The sequence below is a fragment of the Filicampus tigris genome, chromosome 4 (genome assembly GCF_054856515.1).
Source record: "Filicampus tigris isolate MCC_2025a chromosome 4, RoL_Ftig_1.0, whole genome shotgun sequence".
Lineage (NCBI taxonomy): Eukaryota > Metazoa > Chordata > Actinopteri > Syngnathiformes > Syngnathidae > Filicampus > Filicampus tigris.
In genome coordinates, this window is record NC_141220.1 from 11,027,301 (window position 1) to 11,047,623 (window position 20,323).

Consider the following 20,323-nt stretch of genomic DNA (forward strand, 5'->3'; position numbering starts at 1 on the left):
ATATGGACATGATCCTCTTTGAGGGTAAACACCGGCAAAAAGTTGCTTTAGAGCAAACAAAACACTTCACTGTCTTTGTTACAATTTTCTAAAGAATTGTGTACATTTTGTTTCTTTACATCACATTAATTAGTACATGTAATTTTGAATGTGTATATATATGATTGCAATATGTGTATACAGTATATATATATATATATGACATCTATTTTGGAACAAATCTTGCCCTGCCTTGTACCTCGTTTTTGAGGTGAGCATGGATGAAATACAGTATGTGGAAGGAACAGGATATTTGCTGGAGCCTGGAAAACAGCACTTTGGGCATCAAAACGAGTTAGAATGTCACGTAAAGAATTTTGTGATTTCAGCTTAAATAACAAAACCAACATAAATCTAGTTTTCAGTACAAAGCAAAAATATAAAAGTCTGAGTTGAAGCTGTTTGAACAGCAGAATTTCATAGGAAAATTTGTGGAGAAAACCGTGCAGGTCTGTCTTGTATTTCTTGAGGCAACTGCTTCATCTTTGTATTAAAGCAGACAAAAGCTTCCCTGAATCACATTGTCTCTTGTACTGTATGTGGTTCTGCTCCTGCAATCTTAAACCAAATCGCGGGAAAAATAACACTTTGTAAATGCATTTTTAAAAAAGTGCCCTTCAAATTTATTCCAAAGTGCAAGTTTTATTAGTTTTCAAATATGTACCAACTATGTTAAACTGATGGAATGCAATGTTAAGCAAATATTACATGTATCACATCAATGTATATAAAATTAAGAAATGATTCAAATGCAATGATTATCAGTGCTGCAAAAAATGTCTTGCATTGTGCAAGACAGATTCTGTGTATTGTTCTCTCTATAAATCTGGGATTCTAAATTCGATGCATCTACAGTTCTGAAAGGCACATATACATTAAAAAAATGTGGCAAAAGGACAGTAAAAATGAGCCGTATGCAAATATGGCACACAATACTTTGCTACTGTGCATACAGAGGCATTAAGAACAAAGCTACGACCTAAGGCCATGAACAATCATGATGCCGCCTGTAACAATAACATGGCATTTGAAACACAGGTCATACTTGTTTTGAGTTTCTCAAAACTATTTTGAAAAACAAACAAACAAATGAACTCATTTTGGGCTCCTTGATTAGAGCACAATCAAAAAGCGGTTAGCTGTGACATTATTGGCTGGCAACCTGTGCAAGGTGTGCCATGTCTCTGATCCTAAGTCGGCTGGGATATGCTCCAGGTCATCCATGACCCTTTTGAGGCAAGTTGTACATGAAATGGATAGACGGAAAAAGACACTTTACACAGTCAGTTAAGTCTTAATGAGTACCCAATCTTGGATAAAAGCACACAAATTGTATTTGACATAAAAATCGATCAAATCTTTCCATTCTTGCCTGGTAAATTTGTCAAGTCTTTAAACGTTAGTCAAATGCTCCTCACAGTGCAGTCTGTCATGTTGCACATTCGCTTTCATTCTTTGTTTGCTTGCTACTGAAATCACCACACGGTCACTTTGATCCGGGCTCTGCAGGGCTGGGTCCATCGGATGATCCTTCAGCTTTAGAGGAGACTTCTATTGGGGGGAAAAAAGATTAAGAATAAAACCACCAAGACTATGATTCATTTGCCAGGAAGCCATTTTTCACAGGCATTTGAGGTTTTGGTCATTTAGGACTCATTAATAAACCTTTATCCTTCTTTTCTTGAGTCTCCTCAGCTGCCGTCTTGTCCGCTCTGAAGAAAATGCGGGCGCTGCTCAAGGAAAAGTGAAGTAGCTCAAACTCCTGCAGATGGAGATCAAATAGAATATAAATACTTCATGCCAGCTAAAGAGGCTGTTGGAAATTTCAGCAGGTCACTCACTTGGGATGTAAGCTCAATTATTAGTTCACAAAAAAACAAATACGTGTTCGTTTGATTTTTCAAGAAGGCTGCGAAGCACGAGCTGCGGGTGATCGGATTTTTTTTTCACGGCAATAAAAGGCTTTGATCGACTATTCCGATCACGTAATTTTTCACGAAAATCGGCCGATCGTTATCAGTGCCCGATCGACCGGAGCGTCCCTAGTTCTGATCTTCTCCATCTATGGTTTATCACTTCAAGGACCAGGTCGTCTGGCCTGGAGACATCCTTGGTCACAAGGACTTGTACCCCTGCCAGATGTCCCTCAAAGCCACATTCCATTCCACTCGACAAAGCTGTATGTGTGCACTTCCGTGAAGGCCTGTTGGTGTGTGTGTGTGTGTTTGTTACATAAGACACAAATAGTTTTTTTTCTTTCCTTGCTATTGATTGTTATATGTGTAAGGACATTTAGCTGTTTGTGTGTGATGACCAATAAAGTCTAATGCAATTACCATCCGATCAACATAAGGCTAACATATTGGCTAATATAAAGCCATCCATCTAGAGTCAGTAATTACCAGCCTGATTCCAATATTGGACGAATCCTTCAAGGCCATTTAAGAAGAAGAAAAACTCATGACGGAGGGAGACAAGGGTCAATGAAGTCCGCACCTGAAGGTAGAGATCTAATCTTTTCTGGGTGAGGTTCATTGTTTGCAGCAACTTTTGATCCTGACTGGCAGAGTGGAGGTGCTGCTCCTTCAACACAGCGTTCATCTCCTTCTTGTACTTGTCTCGGACCGACTGGAACCAGTGCAGGGAGTCAAACTCCAGGTACTGGTCCAGCAGCTTTAGAATGTATGCCACACCTGGGGGAAAAAAAAAAAAAAAAAAAAAAAAAAAAAAAAAAAGAGTGAAATTGGATCATAAGCAGCCATATGTGCATGTGTTTAAGATCTAGTAGTATAGCATGCTGCATGTGTTTTTTTTTTCTCTCTCTCTCTCAATGTAGGTCACTTGCCCATAGCAAATCCATCATCTGTAAAAGCAGCTCCAGTCTTGTTTTTCTTGTTCAGCTTCTCTTTGCAGCTGATGGAATGTTCCACGAAGTTCACAGTCTAAAGTACAAATTGATTTGTTGGTGTAAACTGTGTCAAATCTACTAAAAATGTCATCTCACAAGTGACCCATTCGGGTAACTCAAAGACCCTGTCGAACAAAGTTTGAGCTCGACAGTGCCATAGGCTCAACTCAGAACACAAGTTACATACTTTTGTTAAATTTTGTGAAAATTATAATTGACTAATCTATCTACAGTACAATGTGTTTTATCCCATGTCTTTAAAGTAGTAACAACTCCATATAAACAGTGTTTTCAACCAAAAATATCAATCTTGATTGGCGCAGCGCATTTTAAATTTCGGATGAATCAATAAGTCTAATTTAGAAAGAAAAAAAAAAAAGCTGTGAAAAGGCAGTAGTACTGTAGCAAAGTTGAATCACGTCTCATGTCACTTCTCCTTCTTAAATTGAGAGCAATAATCCCAGTTGGTATCTGCTTTTACCAATGGAGATGAGTCAGATGCCACTAAAAATGGACTGGTACTGACCAGTGGGGGAACAATCATGTAGAAGTTCCTCAGGTGCATGTTCTTTGCGCGTCGAAACTCGGGCGCAAACACTTCCACTAGCATCTTGAAGTATTCTGTCCCTTCGGCAGAGTTGCTTGTCAAATCTCCCAATACGGAATCCAGTACGCTGCATTCAACAAGCAAAGTTCGTGAGGTAAACCCTCCGTTACATTCACCTTGATCTGTGTCCCAGTATTGATAATGGGCACTGAAAGCTGAATCATATAATTCACATGAAATACAAAATGTCAGCATGTTAGACCAATTTCTTACCCCGCAGCTCTCTGAGTTTCCTCCGACAGTCCTTCCTCCTTTACCAGCTCCTCAAAATTGACGATATCCTCCAAATCTGGGACAAACCTTCAAAGACCCACAATGCAAATACCGGTAAACCTTTATGTAGCATTATCTAATTTGGCATTTCATTTTTAATTTGACTAAACTGATGGTAATCCAACCAACAAATCATCCATCCATTTAAGCCACTTTTAGAATTTAGAATGTTTATTGTCATTGCACAGGTTACCTAATGGCACTACTGCAGCAGTGCAGTCCTCCTGAGCGGATCATGCGCACATACCCCATGGCATTACCTGGAAGACAAATGTTAAATCCACATTTAGTTACGTTACACAATATTACACATTTCAAAACCTTAAACAATATTATTTTCTAATACAAAGATTAAATATCAAGCAAAACAACTGGTTTTGCTGTAATTATGACAGAGACTTGAGAACATGTATTTTTTGATAGTACTGATACCAAAATGTTTTGGGAAGCATTCCAACAATGGATATTTGACAAGAACAACAAATCGTCCAAGCTACAACACAGATAAATACAATATGGAATAATAATGCCAAATAAAAAAAACAGGAAATTATGTACAACACCCTGATTATTTTTGCTAAACAATGTATCCATAAATGCAAATTCATGACATGTCATCCACTGTTTTTAGTTCCTATGAAATAAAGACCTTAAGAAAAACATAGAAATTGGTCAAAACAAAATCAACCTTGATTACAATAAGATGGATGTTTGGTTTTCCGTTTAGACCCCTGTCTTTTATTTTAATTGTATTTTTATGTTCATGCTATATACAGTACACTGTTTTTTTTTGTCTGGTGTATGTTCAGTTTAAGAATTTTGGTATTTCCTTCAGAAATCTTTGTTGAATTGTAATGCTAGATTTTGACCAATAAATAAAATGTATTATTATTAATATTAATGCTGAGAAAAAAACCAATTCTCTCAAACAAAATATACATATATCCAGTAGAGGGCGCAGTTTTCTCTCTTTCCATTCACAGATCCTGCCAAGTGGACGCTTCAACTTTTTTGCACCAAATTTGACCTCCATCCATTTTGTATTGAGCTTCCCTACATTAAGGACATGGGTGAGATGGGGCCTATCCCATCTCATTAAGCAAGGGGTGGGGTTCACCCTGGATTGTTTGCCAGCCAATTGCATGGCACAATTAAGACAACCATTCACACTAACATCCACAATTTAGACTTTTCGATTGACCGATCATGCATGTTTTCGGAATGTGGGCAGAAACCAGAGTATCCAGAGAGAACTCCACACTGGATTACCAGTGCCAAGGTTTGAACCTTAGAACTGCCATGCAGATGTGCTATTTCTAACCATTACAACACCACGCCACATCCAATTTCAAATAATGATAGATTAAAAAAAAAAAAAAAAAAAAAAAAATCAGCAAGTATATGCACCAAAACTGAACCTGTGTGTGTACATTTTACCAATCTGACTGATGAGCTGTCTGAACTGGTCCAGGTAACTCTGTCCATCAGGAGTGATACCCAGCTTCCTGATGCCACGGTTAAACTTCTCAGCACGCTCAAAAGGATACTACAACAAAATCGTGAGTGAATTTTAAGAAAAATAGTTCCATCCTCAGAAACGTGTGGGTTTTCTTTCAATTCCTTGTCCCACCTTTTGGTCGGACTCATCCTTTGTTTCTCTGAAGAAGCGAATGTCCTTGATGAGCCTGGATTTGATGTGTTCATCGTACATGAACTGACTGAATATGTAGAATTTCTTGCGCAGGAACTGGTAGGTGAAGTTTACCTGAAGGAGAGACAAATCCCTCCTGTGAGCTAAGCTAATACAAACAAGGCTAAACTCTATGCACGTGGTCCGAGCACCACTCACCGTGGTGTTCATAATACCAGTGCCGTGGGTGCGGATAGAGTTGGCGATGTGCCGGATGTTGATGGTGTTCAAGTGCTTGTTGTTACTTGCTTTCTCTATGAAGATCTGTGAGGCAATAATTGTTACTTTTTAAAATACTTCCCAATGCAACAGAAGTAACATTGGTAGTGCTGCTAAAAGAATAAACAAGAAAGCTAAAACTCTAACCTGGTTGTTGAGGTTATACAAGTAGCGTGAGACAAAAACGTGGATGTTCCTCATGATCTCCAACACATCCAAGCCCTTGATGAAAATATGAGCGCCAGAAGAATTTACTTGCACTTGTGTGATACAGTATATTCTAAATGAATTACAAACTCATAATTTTTGCTTAGGTGCAAGGTTAAGAAAAGTCACATTGTTCTTTTTATCGCTCTGTGAACGTTTATCACTTTCGTTTTGCTGTCAAGGTTAGATGTCTGTGTTGGGGAGGGCGCCAGTTGCATTAGGAAAATGATAACTGCCTGTTGATGTGTGTGTATATTTTTTCACCCGCCTTGAAGCGGAAGTCAACCCAAACATATTTTTTCCAAGAATATGTTCCCAGCAGGCCCACTGGTTAAAACACGGCATTCTGAGAAATTTTGCGTTTGCGGAATATAAATTAAGCAGCAAAATGCACTCGTTTCTAGCCATCTCTGGGGGTGGCCATTTTGTCCTCCAATCACAGCTGACCTGTTTTCTGAATCTGAGTCATGATTCGTTCGGTCGTTGTGAGCAGTTGTGATGTCATTTTCAGTCGATAGAAGACAAAATGGCCGCCCGCAGGGATGGCTAAAAACGTGTGCATTTTGCTGCTTAACTTATATTTCACAAACGCAAAATTAATCAGAATGCCATGTTGCAACTAGTGGGAACATATTCTTGAAAAAAATATGTTTGTGTTGACTTCTCCTTTAAGGAGGAATAGTTCCTAAACACTTCTTAGAAACTGCCATACTGGTTGTATTTGACTGTCTTGTGACTGACTGGTGTATAAAAAAATATGTACTAATTTGACATTGTATCAGGTATTTTCATTTAACTGTGAACAAATATTTGACCATTAAGGAACCTCTGTGTCCACTCAAGTGCTCCTACGCAAGTGAATTCTATGTTATCTAAATACCTCTGCAGAATTACTTAATTAATCAATGTGGGCAGCAAGACTAGATGCAGAGAAGAGGAAAATATTTGTTTCCTGGAGACTGGTGGACCTTCAAGAACGAGTGACAATTAGGGTGTCTACGATGCAAACGGGGAGCTCAAATAAAGTTGACTTGCAACCAAAGAGGTTGTGTCGAGAACTTCATTAATTTCCTTCCATCCTTTCCTGGCCAATTTCTCCAGAAGCCTAGTCGGGCTTAGAAATACATTTTATCCTTGCATGCAAGTTCTTATTAAATTGTATCACTCATTATTCTCAAAGTGCTTGTCCGGTCTCGTCTACTTATGGGTTAAAACTTTTCCTCATCCTGACAGAGGCTTTATCAATGGACTAATGTAGCTATGACAAAAATAATCGAGAAGTGCAGTCATTGAGCCAAATAATATAGATTGATACCATATAGCTATACCAATCCAGATGTTACATTTTGTAATTAGCACTTGTTTTCTGCTGTTCATTTTTCCCCAAGTGTAGCATTTATGACATTAGTTACTTAACTTCATCATCTTCATTCCTCAGGCACTGATTTCCCCCTTGCTGATGTTTTCATATTAGTGACTGTCAAATGCTACAACCCCGAGGCTCATGATGCCCCCTATTGTTGAATGTCTTGTGGTCCAGCCTCAAGATGCCACAAGGCCATCAGGTGCCATCCTGCCTCTGATGCTACCTCAGAAGGCGGAAGGAATATTGGTGGGATGACTTAACCCAACCTCACCAAATCAGCCATCTCACGTTTGTTCTTTGTTTGAATTTGAACCTGTTGATAAATTGGGGGGGGTGTTTTTTATTGCACGATTATCATCTGTATCAATTTGTTAATTCGGAACTGCGTTTCTGTGCACGCTTGATGCTGAGCATTGCCACAATGATGTGTTACAAACCAACAGACCTGCTCCAGAGTCTGGCTCGGCAGGTGTGCTTCGGTCATTGTCAGCCCGTAACGCTGCGTGGCAAGGTTTCTCATCTCGCTGTACGTGGCCCAGTCATGAAGAGCCACAGTGGTTAGGTTGTAGAAGGTTTTATCCAGATAGTGCGTCACGTATGCTGGAAGGACATTTGAGTTGATTATGAACAACAATAATGTGCTCTGAAAGCCATTTGGCACATGTAATAATTACTGTATGTGTACACAGTTGATGTTTTTACACATTTTTGAAGGCTATTTTTGAAAAACAAACTGTCTTGTGGTGTGGTATGGAGTATTTGTTGTATTTTGTAATGTTCCTCGCCACATCGCTGACACCATATGGCATGTACCGGATGTAGCGGATATGCCATGTCAGATGTTGCGATGAGGATCTTAAAAATATATTGAATGGGCTAAGTTCCGGGCCAAGATAACTTAGTTATGACATTAACCTCGTCCATTAACCTAAGTCCAAATGTAGACGTTAGAGCTAGCCAAAATAAATAAAAAATTATGAGCCAGAACTACGATTGACAAACACAGTTGCACAAACCCGAGACAATAGTATGGCCCATCGATGATTTCAATATGATGACTATCAATATGATGACTATGACAACTGATTAGGAATATGTTGTATACTATGCTCACGATATGCTCACGATTATTATTAAATACTATGCTCACTGTTTTTATCATATATTACACAACCATGTTATGGTTTAAGTGTCAAAGGCTGTGAAGCAACAATGTCCCCAAGAGTTATGGTTTCAATGTTTTGGCTGTGATGCACTAAATTCCCCAAAAATGAATGTTATACTCACATATTGGATTGGTTGATTATTAGATCAAGCTTGCTTTGCTTACACACATAATGATTGCTCACATATAGTCACTAACTGCTTTCTTTAAATTAAGTTTTGAATAGAAGTTATGTGTTGAAGTTATGTGCCAATACATAATATGTTAGCACTGAAGTGTTAGACCCATTAATATGTGTGAGATGAGCGCAGTGATGTGAATAGAGGTTTTTCTTTTACCCTTTAAATGGGTAAAAACGGGAATTTTGACAAAACAAGCATTTGGTTTGACTTCTACAAGGGCAGCTTGTACTCCGCCTCTCACGCAATGTCAATTGGGATAGATTTCAGCCTACCTGCAAGCCTAATGAGGACACGCACTTTAAAAAACTGGACAGATGATGACTTCCATGGCAAGACCAGTTGAAAACACCAGATGTTGTCTATTGCAAATATGGTTGGAGATCTTAAGAGTTGGACTTTTTCACCACCTTTGATATGAATGAACCGGTTGAAGAATCTGATGGGTTTGAGGTAGAAGAAGTGGGCCAGGTCCTTCATGCCAACTTTGAATGGGTTCCTGTCATCCAGCTTCAGGTGGGTGTGAACGGAGAGCCGCAAATCCTTCTCTATCTCTTTACACAATTTATCCAGCAGGTGCTTTAATTCAACACAAAGACAGAGCAAGGGGTGTGATTGTGATACCCTCGGTGTAAAAGCAAACCTTGAAGGCATCACTCCTTTTCTACTGCAGTCCACTTTAACTCACCTCATTGAAAACATCCATGATCTCCTTGTCATAGCTCTCCAGTAGCTGGTCATATGACTCCATGTGCTTGGTTTGCAACATGGAGGGCACGCAGTCCCTCAGGGCGCTAAACATGTACTGTATGAACCAATCGTGACAACATAGCTCAACAGGTCACAATTAAAAGAAATTTCAAAAAAGACACTGAAATACAATATCTGTCACCACATGGTAATAGTATATCTCCAACTAATGAACAGTGTTAAACCTAACTGTGGAAAGTATTATCAGTATGCTTTCATCTGGTACTTTACACTTATCGATTCATTTCTTAGATGTGCAACAAAACTGATACTGTGCACACGTTTACAGTGACTGGTTTTCTTGGAGGCCAAAATAAGATCTAATTGAGACTGAAGGAAAAATTCTGCTTTTACAAAGGAAATATGTGGTTTTGATTAAGTGTCAAAAATGCTGCCTCTCTCATGTAACTAACCTGATCCACTAGAAAGTTATCAGTCAGTCAGGAGGCACAGACGTATGCCAAGTACCACTTATAATTTGCTTTTTTACCAAATAAATGGCTTTGGATAGATATCAAGAGTGTTTATAAAATCTAAATTTAGGTGCTTACAAAATAGCTGTTAATTGAAGTCAGAAAACAAGTCAAAGAAATTGTACAATGAGAAGGACTGGTTGGAAATATTTGAGGTATGAGCGTGGTTACGGAATGAATTAAACTCATATCTCAAGGCAACACTGTACAGTAGAACCTTGATTTAATGGACTACCGGTAATTGGGTGATGACGACAGAGTTGGAGGTTGCTGTTTCGATCCAATAGTAAGTGGGTATCTGGGTAAGTGGAATCTGACAAGAGCAGCACAACATGCAACCAGTCTGTCTGTTGATGGTACCACAGCGCCATTTACTGGCCTTGTGCCGAATTGCATGCAATTCTGAACAGCTACTTTGCAAAGGGCGTTTTGAGTGGACTGGGCACTCACTATTTTCTTCCATTGAATCCGGGCTGGGTTGGCTCCAGGTCCGTTAAATCAAAGTCCCACTCTACATGAAACTGACATGAATGTGATATGTGAAGCGGCCGTGGTTCTTACGTGCATCCGTGCTGCATCCACTGCATTTTCATAAACATCATCCAAGTAGATAGGAAACACTGCTCGATGCCAGTAAAGGAAGCTGCAGTCACACTGAAGTTTTACCCTAAGAAGTAAAACAAAACAGATGTACAGATGTCTGTCGCATCCAAGTTGTTCAGTGTCATCCTCATTTGTCATTTCGCCCCACCTCTCACTCAGCTCACTTATCAGGTCCAGCTTCTTCAACACAAGCTGTAGTGGAAGCAACTCCTCATCTCTGAAGGTTTTCTACAGGCATGTAAAATATGAACATGTTATTGACATAATTCTTTGTATTGGTTTTAGATATTCATCACATTGTCATTCATTATGCCAACGCTGATTGGGTATTATTCATGATAATATATAAGGTAGAGGGAAAACTTACATAAAATGTAATACAAAGTATTATTAAGTATTCTTCTTTATATACCTTTTGACATGTTTTATTTTGTTGTTCTTTGTGCATTGTGTTCAAGTGTAGCAGACAGTACGGCATGGCTTAATTGCTTTACAAAGAAGGTGCTTTCCAGTGATCTCAAGGCCTGGCAACACCTGCTGGGGTGCAAATCAAAAGTTTTAAAAAAAAACTACAAAGTAAGAGTCTACTTTTTGATGTTACCATCCGTCCAAACGTGGCTGCATCTTTGGAGGTGTGAGTGTTCTCGCTGACTTTATTACCTTGATTCATCTGGTATAATTTGGTATCAACGGGTGTATGGCATTTCAAGTCTTTTCTTTGCAAGACAGCTGTAGACAGTATGCATCTGCTATCTGATCTTTGCATCATGTTGACATTGGCTATGTAGCGGAGGCTTCGCAAAATAGTGAGCAACACGCATCGCACACAGCGAGGAGATGCGACCGTCCAATTTGGGCATTTCTGCCACACTGAGCAGTGCGCATGCAAGGGAATACAAAGACGTCATCAACATACAGTATCGTGATTGGATGGTAGGGTCCAAATCTCAACCTTCTGGGAAAATTCATACCGTAGCTTATGTTAAATGTACTGTCTACAACACTTCCGGTGCACACTTACCAGCTGAGTGCCAACACAGAGAGCCAAAGACACCACAAGGCGTCTCTCTTTTGTGCTGGGTCCACTGAGGACATTTTCGGCTAGCACCAAGGAGGACAGCACATCCAGACGCTGTTCACTGTATTTCTTGTCGGATATAACTCTTTTCTGGAGATAAACAAATTAAAAACAGGCAACAACATTCAAATTTTGGAGCTTTACAACACTGTCTTACTAGTACTCAGTAGTGCACTACAGATTTGCAAGTATCAAAGGATTATTCTTAACACACTTTGCTTTTTGTTAGATTTTTTTTGGCAACACTTATTCCTCAACACAGAGTGTTAAGAGAAAGTAAATAAATATACATCCAAAGCTGTGTAATGAAAGCAGATGACATTTGTGTTTGGTGATGTGCCTTATGCTATAATGCTTGAGCCTTGCGCTACTCCTTAAACTTTTTACATTGTCACAACAATGGTTACTGTTAAAGTGGAAGTCAACCCAAACATTCTTTTCAAGAATATGTTTTAACCATCTCTGGGTTTGGCCATTTTGTCACTTCTGTCAACTGAAAATGATATCACAGGGCTCAGGTAACAACCAATCAAAGCTCACCTGTTTTCTGAAGCTGGGCCATGATTGGTCGTTATTTGAGGTCTGAGACACTGTGATGTCATTTTGAGTCGAAAGAAGTGACAAAATGGCCATCCCCCGAGATGGCTAAAAACGGGTGGATTTTGCTGCTTAACTCATATTCCTTTAAGTATGTTAAAATGTTTCCACTGTCCCAGAAGGAATTGCACTTTCCACAATATTGAAAAAAGCTTGCAGAAGTGAGTGTGATATTACACCACTGCGGTCTAAAAACCAGCGTGTAGTAATAAACATGTCCAAACAAGTAACTGGAGGGTGAATACAGCACTATAAGAACAGTTGGGTTCAACATAACCCAATTTTGTGTCAAAAATGGACCGATCCACTACTTAGGTCAATTTGACCCAACTTTGTGGGTTGTTTTTTACTGAAAACAACCCAAAGAATTGGTAACTTTGTACAAAACATCACAAGAAGGTGTGTCAAACTGACCCAATTAGTGGATTGGTCCATTTTTGATCCCAAATTGTGTTATTTTTAACCCAACTGTTTTAGAATGAGGGCAGTTTTCACAACTACCGAAATAGAATGTAATCCATTTACCTTATACTCGAAAGATCGAGCACTTAACGCCAATTCTGGCCTCCCTTCATTGGCTTCCAGTGCACTTAAGGTTCAATTTAAGATTCTTGTATTTGTTTATAAGTGATTAAATGGCCTCGCCCCGGCGTACCTCTTTGAGCTCCTTCACTGCTACGCACCTTCCTGCAGCGGACCAGGCACTGCTCGAGGTGCCGAGGACTAAGCAGTGTTGGTTTGGCTGTTTTCCGGTGTCTATTGTATACTGTATAGTGTTTTGTGTTAATTTATTGATTTCACTTGTTGTATTACGGCTATTTTGTTGTTGTATGTAAAGTGCTTTTGTTACAGCTGTAGCTGTTGTGAAATGTGCTATATAAATAAGAATAAGAATGCCTTTATTGATCCCACAGTGGGGAAATTTTCAAATAAAATTGTATTGTACTTTAATTTGTGTGTTACCTTGGCAACACAGATGGCGTTGAGGGCCTGCGACTGCAGCTGCTGAGTGATGTGAGAGACAGAATCTGCTACGACCATGGACCTTCTGTGAAATGTGTGCTCCACAGCCTTGGGGGACATGACATGACATGACACACCATCAGTACGTTTGCCAACTCCTGACAGCCTCGATCATAATGGACAGGTTAACGCACCTTTAACAATTCCACCAGTCGACACAGCGCTTTGACAGAGGTCTTTGTCATGGGCCGCTGCATGGACATGTACATGTTCATGGTGGTCTTGATAATGGTACCGATGCTGTATGCAAACAGTACACCCTTTATGGGAAAGGACACGCTAAGTGAGCATCCACAGAAAAAACATTTGTATGGGTCTACGTAGTCATCTACATTTTTAGGTAGCTAGCTTAGGCTACGATGAATTGTACATATTCTGCAGTGTTTCAAATGAACTACAGTTCTGTATTACAGCTCCAATGCACATTATTCATTGACAAAAACATGACAATTACATGCTAAATAGTAGGAAAGATTATGTAATGAACATTCGGCTTGTAGAGGACACCAATGCCTTACCTGAACAAATACGTTACACCTGCTGTTAAGGTCTTCAGCCATCTTGTCACTCTTCTGCTCCTTGCACAGAATGGACTCCATCTTCATCATCCACGACGTAACAAACACATAGTATGACTGAACGTCCCTAAAGACAAGCCGATGTCATGTTATCAAAGCTGCAGTTCTCGCTGGCCTAAAAAAAAAAAAAAAAAAAAAAACACACTAACTAAAAAAGACACTAACTACTTACTTAGACAGTGTCTGGGCTCTTTGCTGGAGGAAGGTGTCTCGATGTGCTCGGATCGCTTGAACACTTTTCTTGTCTATCAGTTTGGCTACAGCAGGAGCCTTGGTAAGGAGGAATGTGTCAGGGAACCAGATGATGTTTGCGGTCAGCGTGACAGCTGGAACCTGAAGGAAAGATGACAAAAAAAACATTTTCAGCAATATGTGCCAATGGAATGAGCAGCGATCAATACACCAGTACTCATTTGAATACCTTTTTACAGACATCAAGGAGTGCTTTGTAGAGCTTTTTGTCGACACTTCTAAAGATGTAAAAGTGAAGCACAAAAAGAGCACAGACTCCAGCATATTTATCTCTCTGATCTATTTCTGATGGTTCCCCTGTAAACCACACAGACATAAATCACTCAAATTAAAGCTAGAACAGCGTATGGTGAGCAAATATCACACAAATTAAACCTGACCTATCTTGGATTCCACATTGGAGAATATGGTCCGTGTATTGAAGGCAAACTCTTCAGCAAAAGTGGTGTTTTTGGTGATAGCTACTCCCTTGTCAGGATCGTCAAATCTCTGGTCCACACACCCCTGTTGCGTTGTACATGATAAGACAGCTTGGGTCAGTCTTGGTTACTGTTCATGGTCAGAAGATATGAGCAACACTGTATGCAAGTTGGCGGCACGGTGGGCGACTGGTTAGCACGGTGGGCGACTGGTTAGCACGTCCGCCTCACAGTTCAGAGGTCGTGGGTTCGATCCCGGCCCCGGCCTCCCTGTGTGGAGTTTGCATGTTCTCCCCGTGCCTGCGCGGGTTTTCTCCGGGTACTCCGGTTTCCTCCCACATTCCAAAAACATGCATGGTAAGTTGATTGGACTCTCTAAATTGCCCCTAGGTGTGATTGTGAGTAAGGATGTTTGTCTCTGTGTGCCTTGCGATTGGCTGGCAACCAATTCAGGGTGTCCCCCGCCTACTGCCCGAAGACAGCTGGGATAGGCTCCAGCACGCCCCGCGACCCTTGTGAGGAGAAGCGGTATCGATAATGGATGGATGGATGTATGCAAGTTCTGGGACCCAGCCCACATTGCTTCAATTCAACTGCTCCAATTTCCTTATGACGCTAACCAGAGGGATAAAGCTAAAAGGCATAGCTGCACAGTATTTGATATTAAATTGTGAAAATATGCTTAATATTTTCATTACTTCACGCCCTTACTTGTCACATTGAAAACTAAAACAGGTGGCCTGGGGCATTACAAGTTTGTTTGGAGCCCAAAGGGGAAGGCTTTTTGTTTGATTATTTGATATTTCATATGATATGGCACAGCTTGTGAGTAGGTCACCTGCAGTATCATGCCATCTAGCAACTGTCCCTCAAGTTTGAGCAAGAGCTTCTCAAATGGTTTCAGTTTCTCTTCGGCAATTGAAAATTTACCAGGATTGTGGTGCACAGACTTCAATAACCTGTAAAAGAAGCACGCAAACAGCAGAATTATTTAAGTACTGTAGGTTAGGCAACAATAATTATACTGTCGATGACGCAGACACAACTTTAGGGTGCAATTATTGCAACGAAGGTGCAACATATCAATTAAGTCGTAAAATACTGTGGCTCACCTCTTATACATCTTCCAGTGATCTTTGAGTGTGCCATGATTTTCCATGATTTCATCAAGCGTAAGTAGAACCACTAACAAATCACCAAGGTGTTCATACACTATCTGCAGAGGGAAAAGCAACATGTTGGGCTTGGAAAAATTGCATCCATAATACAAAATGCTTATATGTGAAGGCTTACCTGGAAATGGACACTTGATGAATCAATAATTTTTGTTGCCGCCCTGAAGTATAATAATATTGCTCTGTTGTTTACTTGTACAATGGTCAAGGTTTATCACAGATAACTCCTTTCCTGCTCAAATATGAACTTAACAATCAATTGCTTGGTTTTACAGTTAACTTTCCATGTGTTGTCGGAAATGAAAGGGAAACGCACGTAAAGCATGCATAGATAAAAAATGTCTTCTACTGTATTCCTAACTTCTTTCTCTTCAAATGTATAGCTTCTGTTTATGGCTCTTACTTGTTGCTGTTGTAGAGGGCCCCCAGCTGATGAACAATGTTGACCACCACTTCATAACATCTTGACACAAAACAGGACAGTTCCTGATAGACAATGATGAGTCATTTCTTTGGACTGCAAATGAAACACTATTAATTTTTTATTTGACATGAATTCCTTTCATTTGCTACCTGCAAGAATGAAATGAATCTGCCCATCTGGATTTGGGACTCGCCTTCGACAACGCTAAGGTCAGACACTGTTAAAAGAGCATACATGGGTCTAAATAATCCATACTAAAACAATAAGGAATATTAAATTGGAAATGACAGATAAATTAAGCAGAGGACCGGCAGATTACCTCCTTCTCCATAGTACAATAAACCATTGTAGAACTTGTTTTCTGCCTATGAGGGAACATGACCATTACCATAATTTTAGTTTTGACATGTACAGAATACTATAGAATAGCAAAATAACAATGACCATTCTAGGGAGATACTGTGGCAGCCACAGAATAAATGCAAATTGAAATGGTGCCGTTACATGCTTACCTCATATTTGAGATTCTTCACTTCACAACACAGAGCAGCATATACTGTGATGACTTTGTTCAGAACCTGCAAAGCAACACGAAAAGAACAACAACAACAAAAAATCAGGTTTGACCTTTTAATTATCACTGAAATCATTAAAAGGTCAAACCTAAAACGGCTTTCTTATCTTTACCTTATTGTCTGTTCTAATCAACTCCAACAAACAAGACTGTTCATGTGGGAGGAGCTGAAAGACAAAGTATTGGTGAAATAAAACGAAACAAATGATTATATTCATCTTTGTATTTTTGTCATCATACATTTAGTCAACTACATACTAAAACCCAATTCCAATGAAGTTGGGACATTGTGTTAAACAAAAACAGAATACAATGATTTGCAAATCATGTTCAAAATACAGTATATTTAATTGAATACATCATAAAAGACAAGATATTTAATGTTCAAACAGATAAACTTTTTTGTTTTTCGCAAATAATCATTAACTTAGATTTTTACGGGCTCAACACGTTCCAAAAAAGATGGGACAGGGTCTTGTTTACCACTGTGTCAACTTTTCTTTTAACAACATTCAATAAATGTTTGGGAATTGAGGAAAAGTATTGTTGTAGCTTTGTAGGTGGAATTATTTCCCATTCTTGCTGGATGTACAGCAGCTGTTGGAACAGTCCGGCGTCTCCGTTGTCATATTTTATGCTTCATAATGCGCCACACATTTTCAATGGGAGACAGGTCTGGACTGCAGACAGGCCAGTCGAGTACCCGCTCTCTTTTACTAGGAAGCCACGCTGTTGTAACACGTGCAGAATGTGGTTTGGCACTGTCTTGCTGAAATAAGCAGGTACTGTATATCAGTCCCTTCTGCAGCAAAACAACAACATGGTGCCGCCCCTGTATTTCATAGTTCGGATTGTATTCTCAGTAGGGATGTAATGATTCACTCAAAATTCGATTCGGTTTTCGATCTTCAGTTCCCGATTTTGATTCAATTTTATAAAAATCGTTTTAACCAAATGAATGACTCATTTCAAAATCAAAAGATTTTATTTTAACATCTGCATTATGTCCTTATTACAATTCATAACTTTGTTACTGTACAAAAAAATTGGAAAATAAACTAATAATTTTGACTGTTTAACTTCATTTTTGTCTTATCAGTGTTTTAGTTAGCGCCAGAACTAAACATTAAAATAAATAAATGTACAATAAATTTGATTGTTATCATTACAAATCCTTTCGTGAACAAAGTTTCAATATCGATTCTTTTATTTTTTTACATCGATGCCTATTTGAAGCAGTTTGAATCTATTTTAAATCGATTTTTGATGAATTGTTACATCCCTAATTCTCAGGCTTGCACGCTTCTCCATTTTTCCTCCAAACATAACGATGCTCATTATGGCCAATCAGTTGCAATTTAGTTTTCTCAAATCACAGGTCATGACTTCAAAAAAGATGGTCCTTGTCTCCATATGCATTTTCAAACTATAATCAGACTTTTTAATGTTTCTTATGGAGTAATGGCTTTTGTTCTTGGGTTGTTTTGCACATTTCAGAACCAGGCGCATTAATCTCTGGAAACGGAACCCATCTCCTTCCGAAGCAGTATAATGGGTGGACCTTCCCATGGGCTTATACTTCCATATGGTCCGGTTTGACAAATAGACGGATGGCGGAAGGATACCCAGGCTGCAGACGGATGGCGATTGATGGACCGTACATTTTTGTAAAATGCCCACCTCTGACAAGTAGTGACGTCTGCCAAACTGTGTCACCTTCTCTTTGCTAAATGTTCTAAATAGATTCCCAGTGATTGTAGTTTCCTTACTTTGAGGGCAATGGGGTCCAGAGTGAAGTCCCAAACATCTCCGATTGAGTCATCAAGAGCCTCCTCAATGCCTCTCAGCTGAGTTGTGTACTCCTCCAAAAACTTGGCGTAGTTCTTTAGTTGAACTTCTGTGTGTATTTCTGTTGGAAGGGATATTTCATCAAGTAGTTTTAAACTAGGCTAAAGTCCGAGAGTAAATGCTAGTCGTTTTACGAATGCCATGCCACGAAGCATTATAATTTCTTCAGCGTCAGATTAGACTGTTCCATACTGATCTTGTGATGGATCACATTAATGATATTGGTATACCTTATGTTATGGCCGATGAGTGCATAATAATACAGAAGTAATTTCCTTTCCTCAGAAATTCAACTATCTGTCAACTGTGATGTTACGTGTTGGACTGAACTTTAACTTACAGCATGTTATTGGTGACTCTTATAAATAAGCAAAGCTAGCAGTAAATGAAAGCAATACGGGGTTCAGTTTGATGTACTGGTTGCACATAAAAAAAGGATTCCGTAATCAAAGAAACGAAGCTTTTTGGGCTAACTAACTTGCTAGCTGCTGTAGACTGCTGCAGTCACTTTAAAAACACTCGAACGGATTGCAGTAACTCACTCTGTGAACCGTCGTCAAAACGGTCAAATTCCCAGTCAGGCGCGATAGTTTCCACAGCCATTTCGCTGGAAAATATGTGATCCAAATATTGTTTTTAAAATGTAGAGCTACAAGCACCCATGATGGGTCTTATGATTTCGCAAAAGGCGCAAGCGTTCTTGGGAAATGAAGTCCGGAAGTTCAGCAGGGTGCAGAGGTAGATAACTAATGCTGCCAATTCAAAATAAACTGATCAAGTCTATCAACCAAATTAATTGAAAGTTTATTCAACGAAATAAACCACATTATATGAAAAAAAATAATCTAGTCATAGAAATAGAAAGATGTTGGACTGAAGGTAATATATTTTGACTGCCTCAATGAGACCTGAAAATAAATAGGCTTAAATCATGGACAATTTACAGAGACTTTATGGTATTGCATCCCTAACTATACTGTATATTTAAAAAACTATGAGGCTTACAGTTTCTGCTTGTTTGTTGTTTTGTGATAGAAAAAATACCAATTCAATTGTCTGAATTCCGCTAACAAATCTGTTGTATTGGAAAATGTTATACTTTACAACTACTCACATGCGACTGCTCTTTGGAATAATGATTACACAGAGGGGGTGGAACGGTGATCGACTGGTTAGCACATCTGCCTCACAGTTCAGAGGTCGTGTGTTCAATCCCAGCTCCGGCCTCCCTGTGTGGATTTTGCATGTTTTCCCCATGCCTGTGTGGGTTTTCTCCGGGTACTCCGTTTTCCTCCCACATTCCAAAAACATGCATCGTCAGTTGATTGGACACTCTAAATTGCCCCTAGGTGTGATCGTGAGTGTGGATGTTTGTTTGTCTCTATCTATTCTCTATCTCTATATTCTATATCTCTATCTATCTATCTATCTATCTATTATCGATACCGCTTATCCTCACAAGGGTCGCGGGGCGTGTTGGAGCCTATCCCAGCTGTCTTCGGCCAGTAGGCAGGGGACACCCTGAATTGGTTGCCAGCCAATCGCAGGGCACACAAAGACAAACACCCACACTCACAATCACACCTAGGGGCAATTTAGAGAGTCCAATCAACCATGCATGTTTTTTTGGAATGTGGGAGGAAACCGGAGTACCCGGAGAAAATCCACGCAGGCACGGGGAGAACATGCAAACTCCACACAGGGAGGCCGGAGCCGGGATCGAACACACGACCTCTGAACTGTGAGGCGGACGTGCTAGCGAGTCGACCATCGTGCCACCCCCAATGGCAATTATTTTGACAAAAAAATATATGTACTTTCTAATAAAAAACTGTTTTTAATCATTATAACAACCACGTATAGTAACAGGCAAAAC

General features: G+C 39.6%; 1 protein-coding gene across 1 annotated transcript; it reads right to left on the minus strand.

Annotated features, from left to right (window-relative positions):
* Positions 1-634: 634 nt before the first annotated feature.
* Positions 635-19,159, minus strand: washc4 (WASH complex subunit 4). The gene is made up of 33 exons (XM_086028142.1): positions 18,990-19,159; positions 18,369-18,508; positions 16,713-16,766; positions 16,538-16,603; positions 16,345-16,390; positions 16,175-16,242; positions 16,005-16,087; positions 15,720-15,762; positions 15,539-15,642; positions 15,265-15,385; positions 14,388-14,511; positions 14,177-14,304; positions 13,928-14,088; positions 13,696-13,822; positions 13,312-13,437; positions 13,118-13,225; positions 11,501-11,647; positions 10,628-10,707; positions 10,438-10,543; positions 9,342-9,458; positions 9,064-9,232; positions 7,755-7,909; positions 5,884-5,958; positions 5,677-5,781; positions 5,458-5,592; positions 5,265-5,373; positions 4,021-4,087; positions 3,768-3,854; positions 3,474-3,621; positions 2,885-2,981; positions 2,536-2,732; positions 1,705-1,801; positions 635-1,590 (listed from the first exon to the last, which is right to left on the minus strand). Exons 1-33 carry the CDS (start codon positions 19,048-19,050, stop codon positions 1,526-1,528), a joined length of 3,516 nt encoding a protein of 1,171 aa, XP_085884268.1. The 5' UTR covers positions 19,051-19,159; the 3' UTR covers positions 635-1,525.
* Positions 19,160-20,323: the final 1,164 nt, after the last annotated feature.

Bases quoted from the DNA above. Each gene is read 5' to 3' on its own strand.
- washc4 (XM_086028142.1), bottom strand. From the start codon at position 19,050: ATGGCTGTGGAAACTATCGCGCCTGACTGGGAATTTGACCGTTTTGAC. The intron at 13,226-13,311 runs GTGCGTTAACCT...ATGTCCCCCAAG, and splicing joins GACTGGTGGAATTGTTAAAG to GCTGTGGAGCACACATTTCA. The intron at 7,910-9,063 runs GTGGTGAAAAAG...ATGTCCTTCCAG, and splicing joins CCGGTTCATTCATATCAAAG to CATACGTGACGCACTATCTG.